Consider the following 18,000-nt stretch of genomic DNA (forward strand, 5'->3'; position numbering starts at 1 on the left):
GAAGTTTAGTCTGATGTGCGAGTGAGTGTGGAGAGGTATGTGGTGTGGTTGGTGGAGGTTGGGGGTCAGGTGTGTGTGGATGATGAAGGTTCGGGTCAGGTGTGTGTGGATGGTAAAGGTTGGGGTCAGGAGCGCGTGGATGGTGAAGACAAAAGCTAGGTGTGTTAGTGTGTGTGTGTGTGTGTGTGTGTGTATGTGTGTGTGTGTGTTAAGGTAAGGGTCATGCGTGTGAATAGTGGTGTTAAGAGCCATGTGTATGTGTGTGGATGGTGAATGCATGAGCAGGTGTTTGGGGATGGTGAAGGCCAGGGCCAGGTGTGTATGAATGGTGAACATAGGGTCTAGCTGTGTGCAAAAGCAGGGATGTGATGTGTGTATTTAATGGCCTGAAAATCGAGATCAAGCGCATGTGGGCGAAGGAAGGCAGATGTAGGGTGTTATGCAGGCATCTGTGGAGGCAGGGATCAGGTATACGGCGGTACAGACGAGGCACCCCTTGTGAGGGGCAGAATAAAGCTAAGGTAAAGGTGTCTGCGGGAGAGGGGTGGGGATCTGACATTTGTGTTAGTGCTGGCCATGGGAGGCCCCACGTGAGAGAGATAAAGGTAGACGTCACGTTTTTGAGAGAGAGAGAGAGAGAGAGAGAGAGAGAGAGAGAGAGAGAGAGAGAGAGAGAGAGAGAGAGAGAGAGAGAGAGAGAGAGAGAGAGAGAGAGAGAGAGAGAGAGAGAGAGAGAGAATGAAGGTACACGCTACATGTGTAAGGTGCTGTCAACTAACACCGTTATCTACAAGTAGAAAAGACCATCAAGGTTAGAGGAGTCTGGTACGTAGTCACATTTCTCCTTCGGATGGAAGCCAGTAGGAGACGCGTACACTAGAGACTCTGGGAAATTCCCCACTGTACTGGTGGAGAGTGTTGGTACGGACGTCAAGATGACAACAGTAAAGACAGCCATGATGAGCAACATGCTGGTGGCGGGAGGGAGGTGAGGGAAACACTGGCTCTGTGACCTACATTAGCGTCCCTCTCCACAACACTGGTAGGGTCGTCTTCAGGTCTAGCTAGACTCTAGCAATGTATTCTATGGCTGATGAGCGGCGAGTGAGAGTGAAGTACCATGATTGGTCGATCAGTAGTCAGATTTATATGTTGTCCAGGTCACATTCACTTAGATAAGCTGGGGCAGCAAGCATTATGCGAGCACCACGTATTATGATGTAATACATCCTGTTACTGTCAGGGAAACCGGTGCGAAGCTAACCAAGCCCCAGATAGTTTCCTAGTGTGTGTAATAACGATATAATAGGAAACTTTATACAAAGACCCCCTGTCCATGGGAGATGGTGTGTAAACAAAGCAGAAGTTATAGATGATACCGTATTTCCCTATCACGACGGCCTGTGTACCGTGGTCAGTGTCCGGACACAGACACCGTATCGTAAAGTGTAACACAGAGATGACTCAGGTTTACACCCCTCCTGGTTCTGGTCACCGGTGTAGGCTGGCCAGCGCCAGGCCTCCTGGTCTCCTCCTCTGTCTCACCTTATTTATCAGTGTGAGTGACTGATGAAGGATCATTCGTGATGAGAGAGGAACCGTGAAGTAATAAGTTGGCTGCTGGCGTGTGATATGGTGATGGTTAATCTTACTTCCCTCATCACGGAGTGCATCTGGGGCCCTCAATCTCCAGACCAACCACACTATACCCCTGGTTAGCATGACTTAGTGAGTGTTGTGTAATATGTCGTTGCCCAACGTGACCGCTATCACCTTGTACTTGACCTTTAGAGACTTGACATACAACTTCTCTCGTTCTCCACACATATCAGGGTCAATCATTACGATGACAGACTCGCTTTGTGGCGGACTTGAAAGTTATGTTGTTATGTCTCTATAAATCTAAAATGCTTTCGGAGACTTGATTACACGCAGAGATGCAGTGTGACCAGGTAACCCTGGCATCAAGGATTATGACAGGCATTAAACCGCTATGCTCCTAGACGGTCAACGAGACCAGAGCTAGAGACTGATACTGTAACAGCCAATACAGATATAACTGGCAGGCAGAACGTGGTCCTGGGATAGGCACATCTCGGTTTCAGCTGTATGTGGAACCGTCTGAGTATACGCCGCTGCATCACACAGTGGAGGGTCTTTTTCTCATCGACTTTGTTTTACTTTGAGTTTGCGTGTATGTAGTAGTGTATGTATATGTGCACCGACTCAACCTGTTATGTGTTTATGCGAGCCTCAGTTTCCCTCCGTAACGTGCTGTGTGTACTACTGTGTTGTCTCTATGGATGTGCATTGACGCTACCTGTATGTAGTGCATGCGTTTGTGTACTGAGTGCATACTACCTTCAGTCCACCTCTTGAAACTGCCTACATCCTGCTCTGCTGTCCCTGTATATATAAATGCCTATTCAACCAGTAATATATACATCTATGTTTTGAAAATGTGGGGTCCTCAGCCCATGTCTGTAAACTAACTCACATATTACTATTGTCCACATATAGTCATACTGATTCATTCTCTATTTTGCTTACATGTGTAAATCAATACGTAAAGCCTTTAGCCCATCACTGAAACTTACTTCATGCTCGTCTATATTTGTATACCTACACGCTTTAAGAATGTTGGGTTCTGAATAAAACTTTTGGGTTAAACTTTATTAAAACTGCTCCAAACACTCCTGTATGTGTCGGCTCAGAGTGTTTGTAATGGTCTTTCCTATTGTAACATTTTCCTGTTGTATCATTACCCTCAGTGTCATAGTTGCGGGCGTTTGTAGAGGTCTTTCCTATTGTTGCGTCGTAACGTTACTGTTGTATCATTTCCCTTAGAGTGATGGTCACGGGGAGATACATACATACATACATCATGCAGATTCATGAATGATTTCTCTGCGAGAGTTTACGAAACCATGAGTGGAGGAGGCGGATGTCATGTATGGGGAAGTAGGGGTTCGGGTGTCCTCCAAGCAGCTCGTCAGACTGCCACACTGACACCACCACAGCCACCACCATCAAGAGCAACAGCAAAGACTGAGGCCTTTACTACACCACCACCAGCCAAGACCGCCACATTCACTACATCATTGTGTCTTATCTCAGCTTAGGTCTTGCTTCACTCTGGGTCTTGTCCTCACTTTGTGTTGCCTCAGCCTGTGTCTTACCTCACCTTGGGTCTTTCCTCACCCTGCGTCTTACCTCGCTTTGAGTATTGTCTTACGTCAGTGTGGGTATTGCCCCACTTTGTATTGCCTAACCCTTTGTCCTGCTTCACCTTGTATCTTCCCGTTTTTCATATCTCCTGGAGGAATACTGTTTTATGCTGCTTCTTCATATTTCTTCTTTTTCCTCTATTTCTTTCTCTTCACTTTATGTTCGAATGATCTGAGACTTTACAAACGTATATGTACTTTTGTTTCCATACGCCGGGACTTTTTGTTTTGATTTTTCTCTTTTTTGTCTTTTCAGATAAATTACTATTACTTTTTTAATGTCACTTGTCTATGTATCAGCCAGCATTCACGAGATTTGGCATAAAGACATTTTTCTGCATGCTTCGCTCTATACATGTACCAAAATTTGATTCTTTTTTCTATTCATTAGGGGGTTAAAGGTCACATAGAAAGCACAATGCAACATTTTGATTACCGCAACTCTGTCAAGCAAGGATGCAGAGCTAGAACCACCTTAGATGTGAGAGTGGTACTCTATAAAAGGACGGATCAATCCTTTGTATAAACGGAGGAACTGTTCAGAAGGAAAGAAATTTTGACATCTAAACAGGACTCTCAGTTTTTAAGAGGCAGACATAGCTATTCCTGTAATGTGGTTGAGGTAAGAGGTGGAATTATAGAACCATCAGAGACGAGAGTTATGAGGAGTTTCCGAAAGAGAGATGGGTAGAAATTGGGTCTTGGAGGGATTAAACTTAACCAGATCTCTTGCTTGAATTGCCTCAGAACAGCAACGGTTGAACCATTGTTTGGAAGTTGTTGTCTTAGAGGAAGATGGGTCAAATGATTCCATACCCACAAGAAGAACCTCTCTTATGCATTTGGCGAAGACAAGCATCTCCACATATATGAGACAATGATTTACCCAAGGAAAGTCAGAAAAAGAATTTTCGTAAGTGTTTTTCCAGTCGCTTTGTTAAGGTGCCAATATTTACATTAAGAAGGGGCTGCTGGAGGGGGAGGTGCAGTTATAATAGACACATCTATAAGACTGTGCCCAGATGAACCAAGAGGGAACGAGATTGTGTAGTTACAGCGGGTTGGACGAGAGGTGAAAAACAGATCCAGAAGATTAGGCAAGTGGTCACAGTGGTCAAGAATATGGGTTGGGTGGGTGATAATTTGCTCTTGATCATTGAAAATTGGAGAACGTGGTTGCAACTTCTTAACAATGTCTGCCATAATGAATGGCAATGGTTTAGTGTTTACTCCTCTGTTGACAATATTGTAAAGGGTAATAATAACAAAAAGAAAATATAATTCGGTGTAATGTTTAAAGAATTATCTTAAATTGGACATTCAAGCCTGGGTTACTTATCTAAACCAGATGAATCACCATTCTCTGTAAGTGAACACCCTAACACATATCAACCATTGATAAATCTTCACAAACATATTCCATATGTTTGCGTTGTGGCTACATCAAGCGTAAATTTATATTTTCTGTTACTTCTATTTTTCTTTCTTTCTTACACAGATGGATGTGTTTCAAGGCATCTGTGAACCACAGTAAAGTGAAACTGCATTAGGAATTGGACGACCAGAATGGGTTCCATGAGAAGCCATCTACCTGATCCCCTTTCCCAAGCCGAATCTTAATACTTGTAGACTAATGAATGCTTCCCTGGCCCATTTTGGATTCAACACTGCAACATGTATATGGATATTGCATGCTACCGTTATAAATAAATATGATTAAGTGCAAATGTAAGAAAAAATTAACTCCGAAGCTCTGCCTTTCTAACAACCATTATTATTGCCGTAAACTTCATTAGGGACATTCTTAAGACCTGTGCTAAATACTATGATTGTGCAACCAACTACACAGATCAAAGCAGACAATAAGGCCAACGTTGCCTTAAAAGCTAAATTGTAATTTGTTAACACCGGCAAAGACGACTGATTTTTCATTGTCATGCGATAGGTGAGCTTGTTTGGAAATCATAAATCCTATTAATGACAAAGAAATGCTCTTAATTATCAATTATCATCACAGGGACTCAGATCTGTCTTTTGTGTATTTCATTTCGTTCAAGAAAGCTTTTCTTTACGTGAATTATTATCCTAACTATAAATTTGATTCTTGTCTTTGTTTTCCTTTTTTTCTAGGGTTTCAAATTCTTTTCAATCCAGCTTCTATAATAAGAGACGGACGTATAGACACCAGGAAAAGCATCTATAGCACATATTGTAGGGCCGTAGGACACTACACCAATCTGGAAGAAGGGCGGACCGCGGGGGCCCGGCACTAAAAGAGGACCGCCTGAATCCCCTTTGCACGAGTCCTTGCCGGATTCACCACCGAAACAGATCTGCAAAGGAATCAATACCATCTACATTAGAGATACGAGCAAGCTTTGTAGGGACTCAAAACATTTGCAGATGAGAAGACGTTAGTATCTGGCTTCGCCTTCCCTCATTTTTTCCAATAACATGTTTTTCTAATAATTTTATCTGAAATTGAGAGAATACGAATGATACGACTACGGGATGGCATATCTTTTATATTTCTATAATAAAAGCAAAGCTATGACGAGCACAACGAAAAACAAGTGAAAATAAAGGATCCACGGTATACGATACGAACTTTTAGACTGATTGTGACACAGTGAATATCTACTTGTAACAAGTTTACATTAAAAGGGTGGTGTGTTTATGTAATCAACGGTGAACAAACATTGTACTCAAAAGCAGCAGGGGAACAAAAGTACTGCACAAGACTGATTCCTGCTGGCATCACCAGCTAGCTCACTGTACACATCCATGATCATCCACACCAGATTATCAGGATTCAATCCAGTCACTGACAGAGATTCGCGTATACTGTTGTTTATTGCCTGTGATTCGTGTTAGAAATGAAAAGGACTAAAACGTACAAGGTGCTATGTGTACTTTACTGTTGCGACATATATGTAAGTATTCCTCCGGCGTCCTTCGTTAACCAAGGACAACACTGACCAAATTGTTTTCTTTGCACATACTTCCTAATTCTATCATTTTCCCTCTTATTTCATCTGTTCTTATTATAGGGAAGAAAACTGAACATGTTCGCACCTCCGAGTTTTGAGTTTTGTGTACATGCACCAGACACCAGGTTAGGCCTAAGATGAGCGAGAGGAAGGATGCTGGCAATGAAGTTAAAACAACAAGACTGATGGTCATGGAATACTTAACATCTGTCATAACAGTCGGTAATTATAAGACAGTGTCTAGGGAGGGTTAACTCGAGTATGCTTAGAAACAGCATTATTAATGCAAAAGATCTCTATTTTGGATATCACAAACAAATGCATGATTTACCTGTTCGTCAACAAGTATTCCTTGGTAGGTCGCGTTGCATGTTGCACGGTCAACCATTGGTAAGGTTACATGCAACATCTTGTCACTCGTCGTCCCGTTCTCGGTAGTACCCCAGCCCGCCACCACGGCCTGTCTTTGGTCTAACACTGATCGAGGTTCCTGGCCTTGCGGTGGCAGACACACTGCCTGAATTGACCCTGGAGGAAAAAAGATTACGTGAAAAGTTATGGTCAACCTAGATTGTCGGAGTACAGGGGCTGTAAAATACGTCTGCTGTGTCACATAATAATTGTGTTCACCACAGATGGGCGGACTATAAAAAATCATCACCTCTCCATCTGTCTGTCTTAAAGTGTGTAAACATTCCAGGGACTTTGAAACAGAAGGGAAATATGATTCGTTGATTAGTACATGTTGTAAAATGCTTACTGCCCTCTGGACGTATCCTGGAAATGAGTACTGAGGTCCGGCCTCAGTAACTTGTGACACATTCACCTTACCATTCCAGGCGAAACATTGTATCATCCACCATGCCAGAAAAAGTGACTGTATCATTGGGAATATAGCCTCGTCAAAGAAATTCTCACTCTAAAGGCTTCCTTGCGATATATATGACAGCTAGAGAAAGTTGAAATTGAGACTGCATAAGGAGGACCACTGATCCCTTCCAAAGTGTCAAAGAAAGCATTTCGAAAAAGCGATATGGATTGGACATGCCCAGTACGAAGGAAGAGAAATGCAATTGGTGACCGGAGCAACCTAGGAGGCAGCAATAGTGTATTCGAAGTGGAATAGTACAGAAGATGTCGTGATAAATGGGGACTCGTCCTGAATGCTTATCAAGCTGTTCCAGATCATTTTGGAAGCACAAAAAAAGGGAGTCAGCTACACTCAGAGTAATCAATATCTGTGTTGTGTACTCAGTTCCCTTTCAGGGAGGATCTCAGCACGCGGATGTGAAGAGAGGAACGGGACATGGCCAGATGTCAGATAGTCGAAGAGCTGAACAGTTTGAGAAACTAGGGGGAAAACATAAACAACACATAAGTCCGGTTTTAAAGAGCGTGGAAATTCTTAAGCCATTAGGCATTAAAGGCAAGAGTTTCAAGATTCAAGAGCTGAGCAGAAGTGTCTTTGTACCGTAATAAGCACTGATAGTGATAGAGCTTTTAGATGGAGTCCTGACATTGAAAATGGGAGGCTGCCACAATATTTTGGAAGCAAAAGTTTGCTTTCCAAAAGCACGGTCAGTTGTACAGGTACTATAACTATTTCTCTTATCATCAGTGAGACCACGTGAAAAAAAAAAAGGCCTCATTTGCCCAGTATAGATTACTCGTCCCATACTGATGGTGGCTTGCCTTCCATCCCTCTCTTAACCAGACTGATATCAGAATCGTCACTTTGTTGGGAAATTCAGTTGAGCAGCTGATTAAGTATGACTACAAGGCAATAGGGATGAAGAGCAGGTGGTGCGAATTTCAAGTCTCTTTTAGCGTTAAAGGCAAAACTAATTGACTATATTTTGCTGACTAGGCAATTATTTTCCATTCTAGAGCAAATCAGTGTATCAGTTAACCCTTCTTTATGAGCTAAGAATGTCTTGAGGAGAGATGAAAATGCGTGAATAAATTTCTTATGCAGAATCAGGTGTGATCAGTGATTCATCTCAGTGAATCTAGAGAGTTGCACGTCTGTTACAAGTCATCATGAGGGGTTACAAGTCACGATGAGGGTCACAAGTCATCATGAGGGGTTACAAGTCATCATGAGGGGTTACAAGTCATCATGAGGGGTTACAAGTCATTATGAGGGGTTACAAGTCACGATGAGGGGTTACAAGTCACGATGAGGGTCACAAGTCATCATGAGGGGTTACAAGTCATCATGAGGGGTTACAAGTCATCATGAGGGGTTACAAGTCATTATGAGGGGTCACAAGTCACGATGAGGGTCACAAGTCATTATGAGGGGTTACAAGTCATCATGAGGGGTTACAAGTCATTATGAGGGGTTACAAGTCATTATGAGGGGTTACAAGTCACGATGAGGGTTACAAGTCATCATGAGGGGTTACAAGTCATTATGCAGGGTTACAAGTCATTATGAGGGGTTACAAGTCACGATGAGGGTTACAAGTCATTATGAGGGGTTACAAGTCACGATGAGGGTTACAAGTCATCATGAGGGTTTCCATGTGAACATGAAATGTTCCCTAAACTTGAAGGCAAAAGTTTAAGGAACCTCTAGAAAGGGTAACTTACGTCCGGAGATGTCGACGGATCGGCTGAGTCTGATGAGAGCAATGTCATCAGAGTACCGCGCCCGAGTATTATAGTCTGGGTGAATAATGATCTCCTCGTAGGTTAAGTCCTGGACGGGAGGAGCACAGTCTTCATAGCCTTGATTAGTCACCTCACAGTCTTCCTCGGTGCTCAGGTCCCACTCGCCCAAGCGGATCACTTCACTGTAATAAGATAGAAGCCATTAGCGATAGGCTTATATCAACTAGCATTCTAATTAAGTAGTTCAATAAGGGAAAAAAATATAACAAATAATCAGGATATACTAGAAAAGTATATCAACATTTATAAGATTTCGCCTAATTTCTTTACAGGTGATTTTACACTTTTTACTTCGTGAATTTCCGATAAACCCTGCTTCTTCGTACAGACATGTGATGTTGAAGAACATGGTGGCGTGAAGAACATGGTGGTATGAAGAGCATGGTGGAATGATGATTTATGGCAATAGATTGAGTTGGAACAGGGAACTTGGGAAAGCTGGAATTTCCAGAAACTTGTGATGACTAAAAGAGCAAATAGTTTGGAGCACACGACCTTGAATATAAAAAAGACAAATTTTTGTGTACATGAATAAGAAGAAAGAAAATGAGAACTTTGGAAAGAAAACGAATCAAAATCTAAGGGGAAATCAAAAGTTAATTGGGAGGAGACAAGAGATTTGTGTGGCAAGCAAGGTTATGCTGGACGAGTGTAAGAGAAATGTTTGCGTGTCAAAGGATTAAAACTGCGATATATGGAGAAGTCACTTTTAAGGATTGATTGGGGGGAGGGGGAGGGGAGAGATGATGGGCGTGAGGTGAGGTACAGTGGGATTAGAGATGAGAAAATTCCGAAATAGGCACTGGTAGCGGAGGAGACGACTAGGGTCCTCGGAGTGAGGAGCGATATCACACCTCAGGCAGTTGTGTTGCGATTGGTCACGAACCGAGTTGAAGTTTTGGTTGAATGGATTTGGACAGTGTGTCTGGCACTATGGAGAAGTGGCCGTATGTCTCTTGACTAGACCATGGAAGTCATTGTTCCGCAAGGTGAGCTAAAACTGATACATATGTGAGGACGATGCCGTATGTGGTGTGATGATGAAGTCGTTAGAAAACGAATACATTAAAGTCTTGTGATATGTTACGGTCACGTGGGAGGCTGGCGAGGGTAATGTATGGTGATATACTTGGCACGTATCCTCCTTATAATTGGTACAAGGAAGAGGATATGTAGACAATAGTAGAGGTGAACAGCTGCAGAAGGTAAGTTATCGAGAGCTGCTAAGATGATGTCCGGGGAATGTATACTGGTCGTGTCTTTTTGTGTGTAAAGACAAAGATGTGACTAGATCCGTTGGTCTCACTTCATGAAGCCACCTGGTAAATAAAGTTTCAAACTAAGAAGTCCTTATGTCAGTGTGGAAACTCATGCTCACTGTAGCACACTGGAGGTAAGGCAAGGAAGTGTGAGAATGAACTAAGTATCTATATACACTTGATCCACACCATGTGAATGGGAATGAAGCTAAAGATAATAGATACATGATAGACATTTTCAACTCTGATACCCTTTCAGATATTACAACTCATATCTACAGACTTTCTCTCTCACCATTCACCCGTGTGTGCTTAAGTTTGGGTTCTCTTGGTTATCTTTGACTCTCATCCATCACCACCCACTAACTTATTTTCTTAATCACTTACAGTGGCTTTGTCTGGAGGAGTGAATCGTGCACACAGTGAGCAGCAGTCAGCACGTATCTCTCGTTGATGACCGACCCGCCACATAGGAAGGCAATCCCCGCCAAACCTGCGTGTACAAGACCAGAAGGTGAATGCGAATATCATACTTAACAAACACATGGACATTCTAGAGAAAATGCAGCGTCCAACGACCGTGGTGATGTACTGATTCAGAATCTTAGTGAAGAGAAGGTTAAAAGGTGATCTAATACAGGAATTCAGAAATATCCAAAGCTTTGATAACTTCATATAACAGGTTACCTAAAGCTTGATCTCTCTGATTGTCCTCGAAGTAATGAATGCAACCTGGTGAGCAAACATTTCACCTCAGATGAGGCAAAAGTTCTTTTTCACCGGGATTGTTTACATTGGAGTGATTCATGCTTAACAGTGGCTGAAAGTATTACCATAAAACGATGACGAACACACCTGCCAAACAGAACCCTCCCATCAGACTCGTGTACAACTCTCCACCCTCCCTCTACGAACTATGATTTCTTCAGTGTCACGACAAATTTGTCACTAATAGCTTCAGTCAAATTAGACAACAGTATCGAGGAACAAGGGGAGAGGTTGATTCAGGTGTTAGCACTCCAGACAAGATGTCCAAAGCTAAAAAGACTGTATGACCTTAACAGGATCACCATAACTGCCTGACATCAACATGGTCACCATAACTGTATGATCTCAACATGGTCACCATAACTGTATGATCTCAACAGGATCACCATAACTGTATGATCTCAACATGGTCACCATAACTGTATGACCTCAACATGGTCACCATAACTGTATGACCTCAACATGGTCACCATAACTGTATGACCTCAACATGGTCACCATAACTGTATGACCTCAACATGGTCACCATAACTGTATGACCTCAACAGGATCACCATAACTACCTGACCTCAACATGGTCACCATAACTGTATGACCTCAACATGGTCACCATAACTGTATGACCTCAACATGGTCACCATAACTGTATGACCTCAACATGGTCACCATAACTGTATGACCTCAACAGGATCACCATAACTACCTGACTCAACAGGTGATATCACTGTATGAGATCAGTCGATAAAGAAAACTTCACATCTCAAACATTCAAGTACGTTTCACATTAGCAGTAAAATCTGTCATAACACATTAGCAGTAACACCTGTCATAACACATTAGCAGTAACACCTGTCATAGCACATTCGCAGTAACACCTGTCATAGCACATCAGCCGCAACACCTGTCATACCTTCAATATTAAATATGATAAGATAAGATGGAAGCTTTCCTGTCAAACGCTCTCACGCTTCACAGCTATCAGCTTATGTCTAGACTGCCCGATCACACGCATGATATGTGACTCTTTCTGACAATATCTGACAATATCTGACAATATCTTATCCTAATTCCTTGTGGACTTACTCATCAAGGAACGAAACGAGAAAATTACGTTGCACACACACACACACACACACACACACACACACACACAAACAAACACATAAGTAGTGGTGAATAACAAGTAGTGGTGAAGTGAGGAGATGGAGTAAGTATTTTAAAGGTTTGTTGAATAAGTTTGATGATAGAGTGGTAGATATAGGGTGTTTTGGTCGAGGTGGTGTGCGAACCGAGAGGGTCAGGGAGAATAGTTTGGAAATCAGCAAAGAGGTAGTGAAAACTTTGCGGAGGATAAAAGCCGGCAAGGCGGCGGGTTTGGATGGTATCGCAGTGGAATTTATTAAAAAGGGGGTGACTGTGTTGTTGACTGGTTGGTAAGGATATTCAATGTACGTATGGTTAAATGTGAAGTGCCCGAGGAGTGGCGGAATGCATGCACAGTGCCAATGTACAAAGGCAAAGGGGATAAAAGTAAGTGTTCAAATTACAGAGGTATAAGTTTGTTGAATATTCCTGGGAAATTATTTGGGAGGGTATTGTTTGAGAGGCTAAAAGCATGTACAGAGCATCAAATTGGGGAAGAGCAGTGTGGTTTCAGAAGTGGTAGAGGATGTGTGGATCAGGTGTTTGCTTTGAAGAATGTATGTGGGAAATACTTAGAAAAACAGATGGATTTGTATGTAGCATTTATGGCTCTGGAGAAGGCACATGATAGAGTTGGTAGAGATGCTTTGTGGAAGGTATTACGAGTATATGGTGTGGGCGGTAAGTTGCTAGAAGCAGTGAAAAGTTTTTGTCAAGGATGTAAGGCATGTATACGAGTAGGAAGAGAGGAGAATGATTGGTTTCCAGTAAATGTCAGTTTGCGGCAGGGGTGTGAGGTGGTTTGATCGAGTAAGTAATAATAGGGTAAGAGAGATGAGTGGTAATAAAAAGAGTGTGGTTGAGAGAACAGAAGAGGGTGTATTGAAATGGTTTGGGCACATGGAGAGAATGTGTGAGGAAAGATTGACAAAGAGGATATATGTGTCAGAGGTAGAGGGAACGAGGAGAAATGGGAGACCAAATTGGAGATGGAAAGATGAAATGAAAAAGATTTTGAGTGATCGGGGCCTGAACATGCATGAGGGTGAAAGGCGTGCAAGGAATAGAGTGAATTGGAAAGATGTGGTATCCTGGGTCGATGTGCTGTCAATTGATTGAACCAGGGCATGTGAAGCGTCTGGGGTAAACCATGGAAAGTTCTGTGGGGCCTGGATGTGGAAAGGGAGCTGTGGTTTCGGTGCATTACACATGACAGCTAGAGACTGAGTGTGGCGGGGTGGCGACGAGAATGGATGAAGGTTGCAAGTATGTACATATGTATATATGTATATGTCTGTGTATGTATATGTATGTATACGTTGAAATGAATAGGTATGTATATTTGCGTGTGTGGACGTATGTATATACATGTGTATGTGGGTGGGTTGGGCCATTCTTTCGTCTGTTTCCTTAAGCTACCTCGCTAACGCGGGAGGCAGAGACAAAGTATAATAGATAAACAAATGAACATATATATATATATATATATATATATATATATATATATATATATATATATATATTTTTTTTTTTTTTTTTTTTATACTTTGTCGCTGTCTCCCGCGTTTGCGAGGTAGCGCAAGGAAACAGACGAAAGAAATGGCCCCCCCCCCATACACATGTACATACACACGTCCACACACGCAAATATACATACCTACACAGCTTTCCATGGTTTACCCCAGACGCTTCACATGCCTTGATTCAATCCACTGACAGCACGTCAACCCCTGTATACCACATCGCTCCAATTCACTCTATTCCTTGCCCTCCTTTCACCCTCCTGCATGTTCAGGCCCCGATCACACAAAATCTTTTTCACTCCATCTTTCCACCTCCAATTTGGTCTCCCTCTTCTCCTCGTTCCCTCCACCTCCGACACATATATCCTCTTGGTCAATCTTTCCTCACTCATTCTCTCCATGTGCCCAAACCATTTCAAAACACCCTCTTCTGCTCTCTCAACCACGCTCTTTTTATTTCCACACATCTCTCTTACCCTTACGTTACTTACTCGATCAAACCACCTCACACCACACATTTTCCTCAAACATCTCATTTCCAGCACATCCATCCTCCTGCGCACATCTCTATCCATAGCCCACGCCTCGCAACCATACAACATTGTTGGAACCACTATTCCTTCAAACATACCCATTTTTGCTTTCCGAGATAATGTTCTCGACTTCCACACATTTTTCAAGGCTCCCAAAATTTTCGCCCCCTCCCCCACCCTATGATCCACTTCCGCTTCCATGGTTCCATCCGCTGACAGATCCACTCCCAGATATCTAAAACACTTCACTTCCTCCAGTTTTTCTCCATTCAAACTCACCTCCCAATTGACTTGACCCTCACCCCTACTGTACCTAATAACCTTGCTCTTATTCACATTTACTCTTAACTTTCTTCTTCCACACACTTTACCAAACTCAGTCACCAGCTTCTGCAGTTTCTCACATGAATCAGCCACCAGCGCTGTATCATCAGCGAACAACAACTCACTTCCCAAGCTCTCTCATCCCCAACAGACATATATATATATATATATATATATATATATATATATATATATATATATATATATATATATATATATATATATATATATATTCTTTCTTTTTCTTTTAAACTATTCGCCATTTCCCGCGTTAGCGAGGTAGCGTTTAGAACAGAGGACTGGGCCTTTTTTGGAATATCCTCACCTGGCCCCCTGTGTTCCTTCTTTAGGAAAATTAGAAAAAAAAAAAAAAACGAGAGGGGAGGATTTCCAGCCCCCCGCTCCCTCTCCTTTTAGTCACCTTCTACGACACGCAGGGAATACGGGGGAAGTATTCTTAATCCCCTATCCCCAGGGATAATATATATATATATATATATATATATATATATATATATATATATATATATATATATATATATATATATATATATTTATATATACTGGATGTAATAGAGGCCTACGTTCCCTCTACAATCATCTCTCTCTCTCTCTCTCTCTCTCTCTCTCTCTCTCTCTCTCTCTCTCTCTCTCTCTCTCTCTCTCTCTCTCCCATCGCCTTAAATCATCATTTAATAGTCTAATGCCCCACATATCAGGGACAGAGTACGTCAGGCCATGAAGAACTCCTTCCCTTGAATCACACTCCACTTCCACTCACTGCAAAGCTGTTTTCCGTCAGGTCAAACACACCTTCATCAAAAGGGAGTGTGCTGATTTAACCTCTTTTTCCACCTGGTAATGATCCCTCATCCTTAACCAAAAACATCTCCAGTAACTCCTGAACTTCAATCTCTCCTCCTCTTCTCTAACCTGATCAGTCCTCCTCCCACTGAACCTATGGCCTCTCGTCCATTCCCCACGCGCAGGATATCACAAGATCCCAGCTTCAAGTGGAGAAAGAGAATGCCTTTGATCAAATTCGGGTTTTTGCTCACCCAACCCTAAAGAAAGGAGACAGCTCTATCTATCACTTCCAACTATCCCTCCTCACTTCTGCTGCTTCTGTCTTTACATCTTTCCTAGACTCTCATTTTTCTCGAACACTTGGAATATTATTCCCTTCTTTTCAGATCACTAGTATGACTTTCGCCGCCACCAAATCTTGATGATCTTTTATTTGAGACGACTAATCTCTGGTCGTCCTTAAATATACTTTAAAACAACCCAAGAAATACGAAATAATATGTCTTAATGTGAGTACCAGAGCAATGAGACTGTAAGGATTTCAGAGCAGAAATCTCACAAACAAAATCTAAGAAGCGACACGTATTTCAGAGAATGTGTTGGTTTGACCACATCTCGAATAAACTTAGCAAATTTTTTCTCTAGATTACAAAAATAAGCTTGAGAGAAACCACAAAAGAGCTAACAGAGTAAAAACAAAGTCAAGTCAACAGGTACACAAGGGAAGACTCACTTCCCTGAGTCTATCTTCTCTTAAAAGTCGTAAGACTAAGGAACTTATGCAAGTTTTAATATATTAAAGAAGTTTGACAAAATCGGTCACGAAGATCAGTTTCACCAGATTAAGTACGCCAGATAAAGATTTATCACAGTAATGGGAAAGAGTGACGGGAATAAGATTCACTTACAGTAATGGGAAAGAGTGACGGGAATAAGATTCACTTACAGTAATGGGAAAGAGTGACGGGGGATAAGATTCACTTACAGTAATGGGAAAGAGTGACGGGGGTTAAGATTCACTTACAGTAATGGGAAAGAGTGACGGGGGATAAGATTCACTTACAGTAATGGGAAAACGTGACGGGAATAAGATTCACTTACAGTAATGGGAAAGAGTGACGGGGATAAGATTCACTTACAGTACTGGGAAAGAGTGACGGGGATAAGATTCACAGTAATGGGAAAGAATGACGGGGGATAAGATTCAGCACAGCACCAGGAATGAGTTATTTCGCTAATAGAATAAATGAACCGAGGAGTAACTTATCCAATGGTGTAGTTAATGCAAACACAATTCAGACCTTCTTAAAAGAATTATATATCTACTCTGAAGAAACTGGGTATGGTGACAAGAGACTTGGTTTCTCGGTATGGTTACTTATGAGACGAAGCTAAATGGGTGACATGACTAACATTTATAATAGGATTTCAGCCGTGTATGTATTAACACGCGTAGTAATATTCTTCATGTTCAAGTATCAAGTAGCCAGCAATTTCACTGAACGTCTTACCTGAATAGCCGAACACGGCCATCCAGGGGTAGCCGGAAAGGGGCACTTCTGTTCCTCCGTGGATCCTATCCAGCTCAGGTCCCTGGCCACATCTCTGAGGCAGCAGACTGGTGATAGGCGAAGTAGTATCTGTCGGACAACACACCTGTCGTGGGGGAAATGTATTGCTCAGACATCGAGGGACAACAACGCTAGAGTGTGTATATCTATTTACCGATAAATTATCATCCTAGGAGCCCTTTCTAAGAGTGTCTTGATGTTACCCATGGCCCCTATCTAAGAAAGAGCTCTGGGTTGCCCAGGACCCCTTTCTCAAGAGTTCCTGTAGCCCCAAGGTTGCAATGTCTCTAGTGTCAGGGAAATTAGGGGCCCCCTAGGGAGTGAGAAGGTTGGTCTACTGTAGAGGTGTGTGGTGTCACTATGGTTGTCCAGTCTGTTTATGGATGGGGTGGTGAGGGCGATAGTCCTGGAGACAGGGGTGAGTATGCAGTCTGTGAGGGATGAGGGAGGAAGGGGGTGCCTGGGAGGTGAGTTAGTTGTTGTTTGCTGATGACACAGCACTAGAGGAAGATTCCAGTGCGAAACTGCAGAAGATGGTGACTGAGTATGGAAGAACGTGTGAAAGGAGAGAATTGCAAGTGAATGTGAATGAAAGCAAGGTTATTAATCTTATCAGGGTTGAGGGACTGGTTAGTTGGGATGTGACTCTGAGTGGAGGAAAATTGGAGGAAGCGAAGTGCTTTAGGTACTTGGGAGTGAATATGGCACACGCATGGAACCATGGAAGCGGAAATGAGTCATAGGGTGCGGGAAGGGGCGAGGGTTCTGGGAGCAATGAAGAATGTGTGGAAAGTAAAAATGTTATCTGAGAGAGCAAAAATGGGTATGTTTGAGGAATAGTGGTTCCATCAATATCATATGGATGCGAGGCATAGGCTACAGATAAGGTTGTGTGGATGAGAGAGGATGTGCCGGAAATGAAATGTATGAGGACAATATGTGGTGTGAGGTGGTTTGATCGATTATGAAAAAGTAAGAGAGAGGTGTAGTAATAAAAAAAGTGTGCTTGAGACAGCAGGGGAGGGTGCGCTGAAATGGTTTGGTCATATGGAGAGTATGAGTGAGATGTTGACAAAGAAGATATGTGTGTCAGAGGTAGAGGGAACAAGAACATGGAGACCAAATTGGATGTAGAAGGATGGAGTGAAAAACATTTTGAGCGATCGGGGCCTAAACATG

The 18,000-nt window shown here is 42.4% G+C and overlaps 1 protein-coding gene across 1 annotated transcript in view; it reads right to left on the reverse strand.

Moving 5' to 3' along the window:
* Window positions 1-4,498: 4,498 nt before the first annotated feature.
* LOC139763688 (CLIP domain-containing serine protease HP8-like) overlaps window positions 4,499-18,000 on the reverse strand; it is a 34,562-nt gene continuing 21,060 nt past the window's right edge. The window contains exons 5-9 of the mRNA XM_071690039.1: window positions 16,762-16,906; window positions 10,540-10,645; window positions 8,813-9,015; window positions 6,549-6,745; window positions 4,499-5,560 (exon numbers count right to left, since the gene is read on the reverse strand). Of these exons, the coding sequence (XP_071546140.1) occupies window positions 5,354-5,560; window positions 6,549-6,745; window positions 8,813-9,015; window positions 10,540-10,645; window positions 16,762-16,906 (858 nt within the window). The 3' untranslated portion in view covers window positions 4,499-5,353. The remainder of the gene's footprint in view (window positions 5,561-6,548; window positions 6,746-8,812; window positions 9,016-10,539; window positions 10,646-16,761; window positions 16,907-18,000) is intronic.

The sequence above is a fragment of the Panulirus ornatus genome, chromosome 1 (genome assembly GCF_036320965.1).
Source record: "Panulirus ornatus isolate Po-2019 chromosome 1, ASM3632096v1, whole genome shotgun sequence".
Lineage (NCBI taxonomy): Eukaryota > Metazoa > Arthropoda > Malacostraca > Decapoda > Palinuridae > Panulirus > Panulirus ornatus.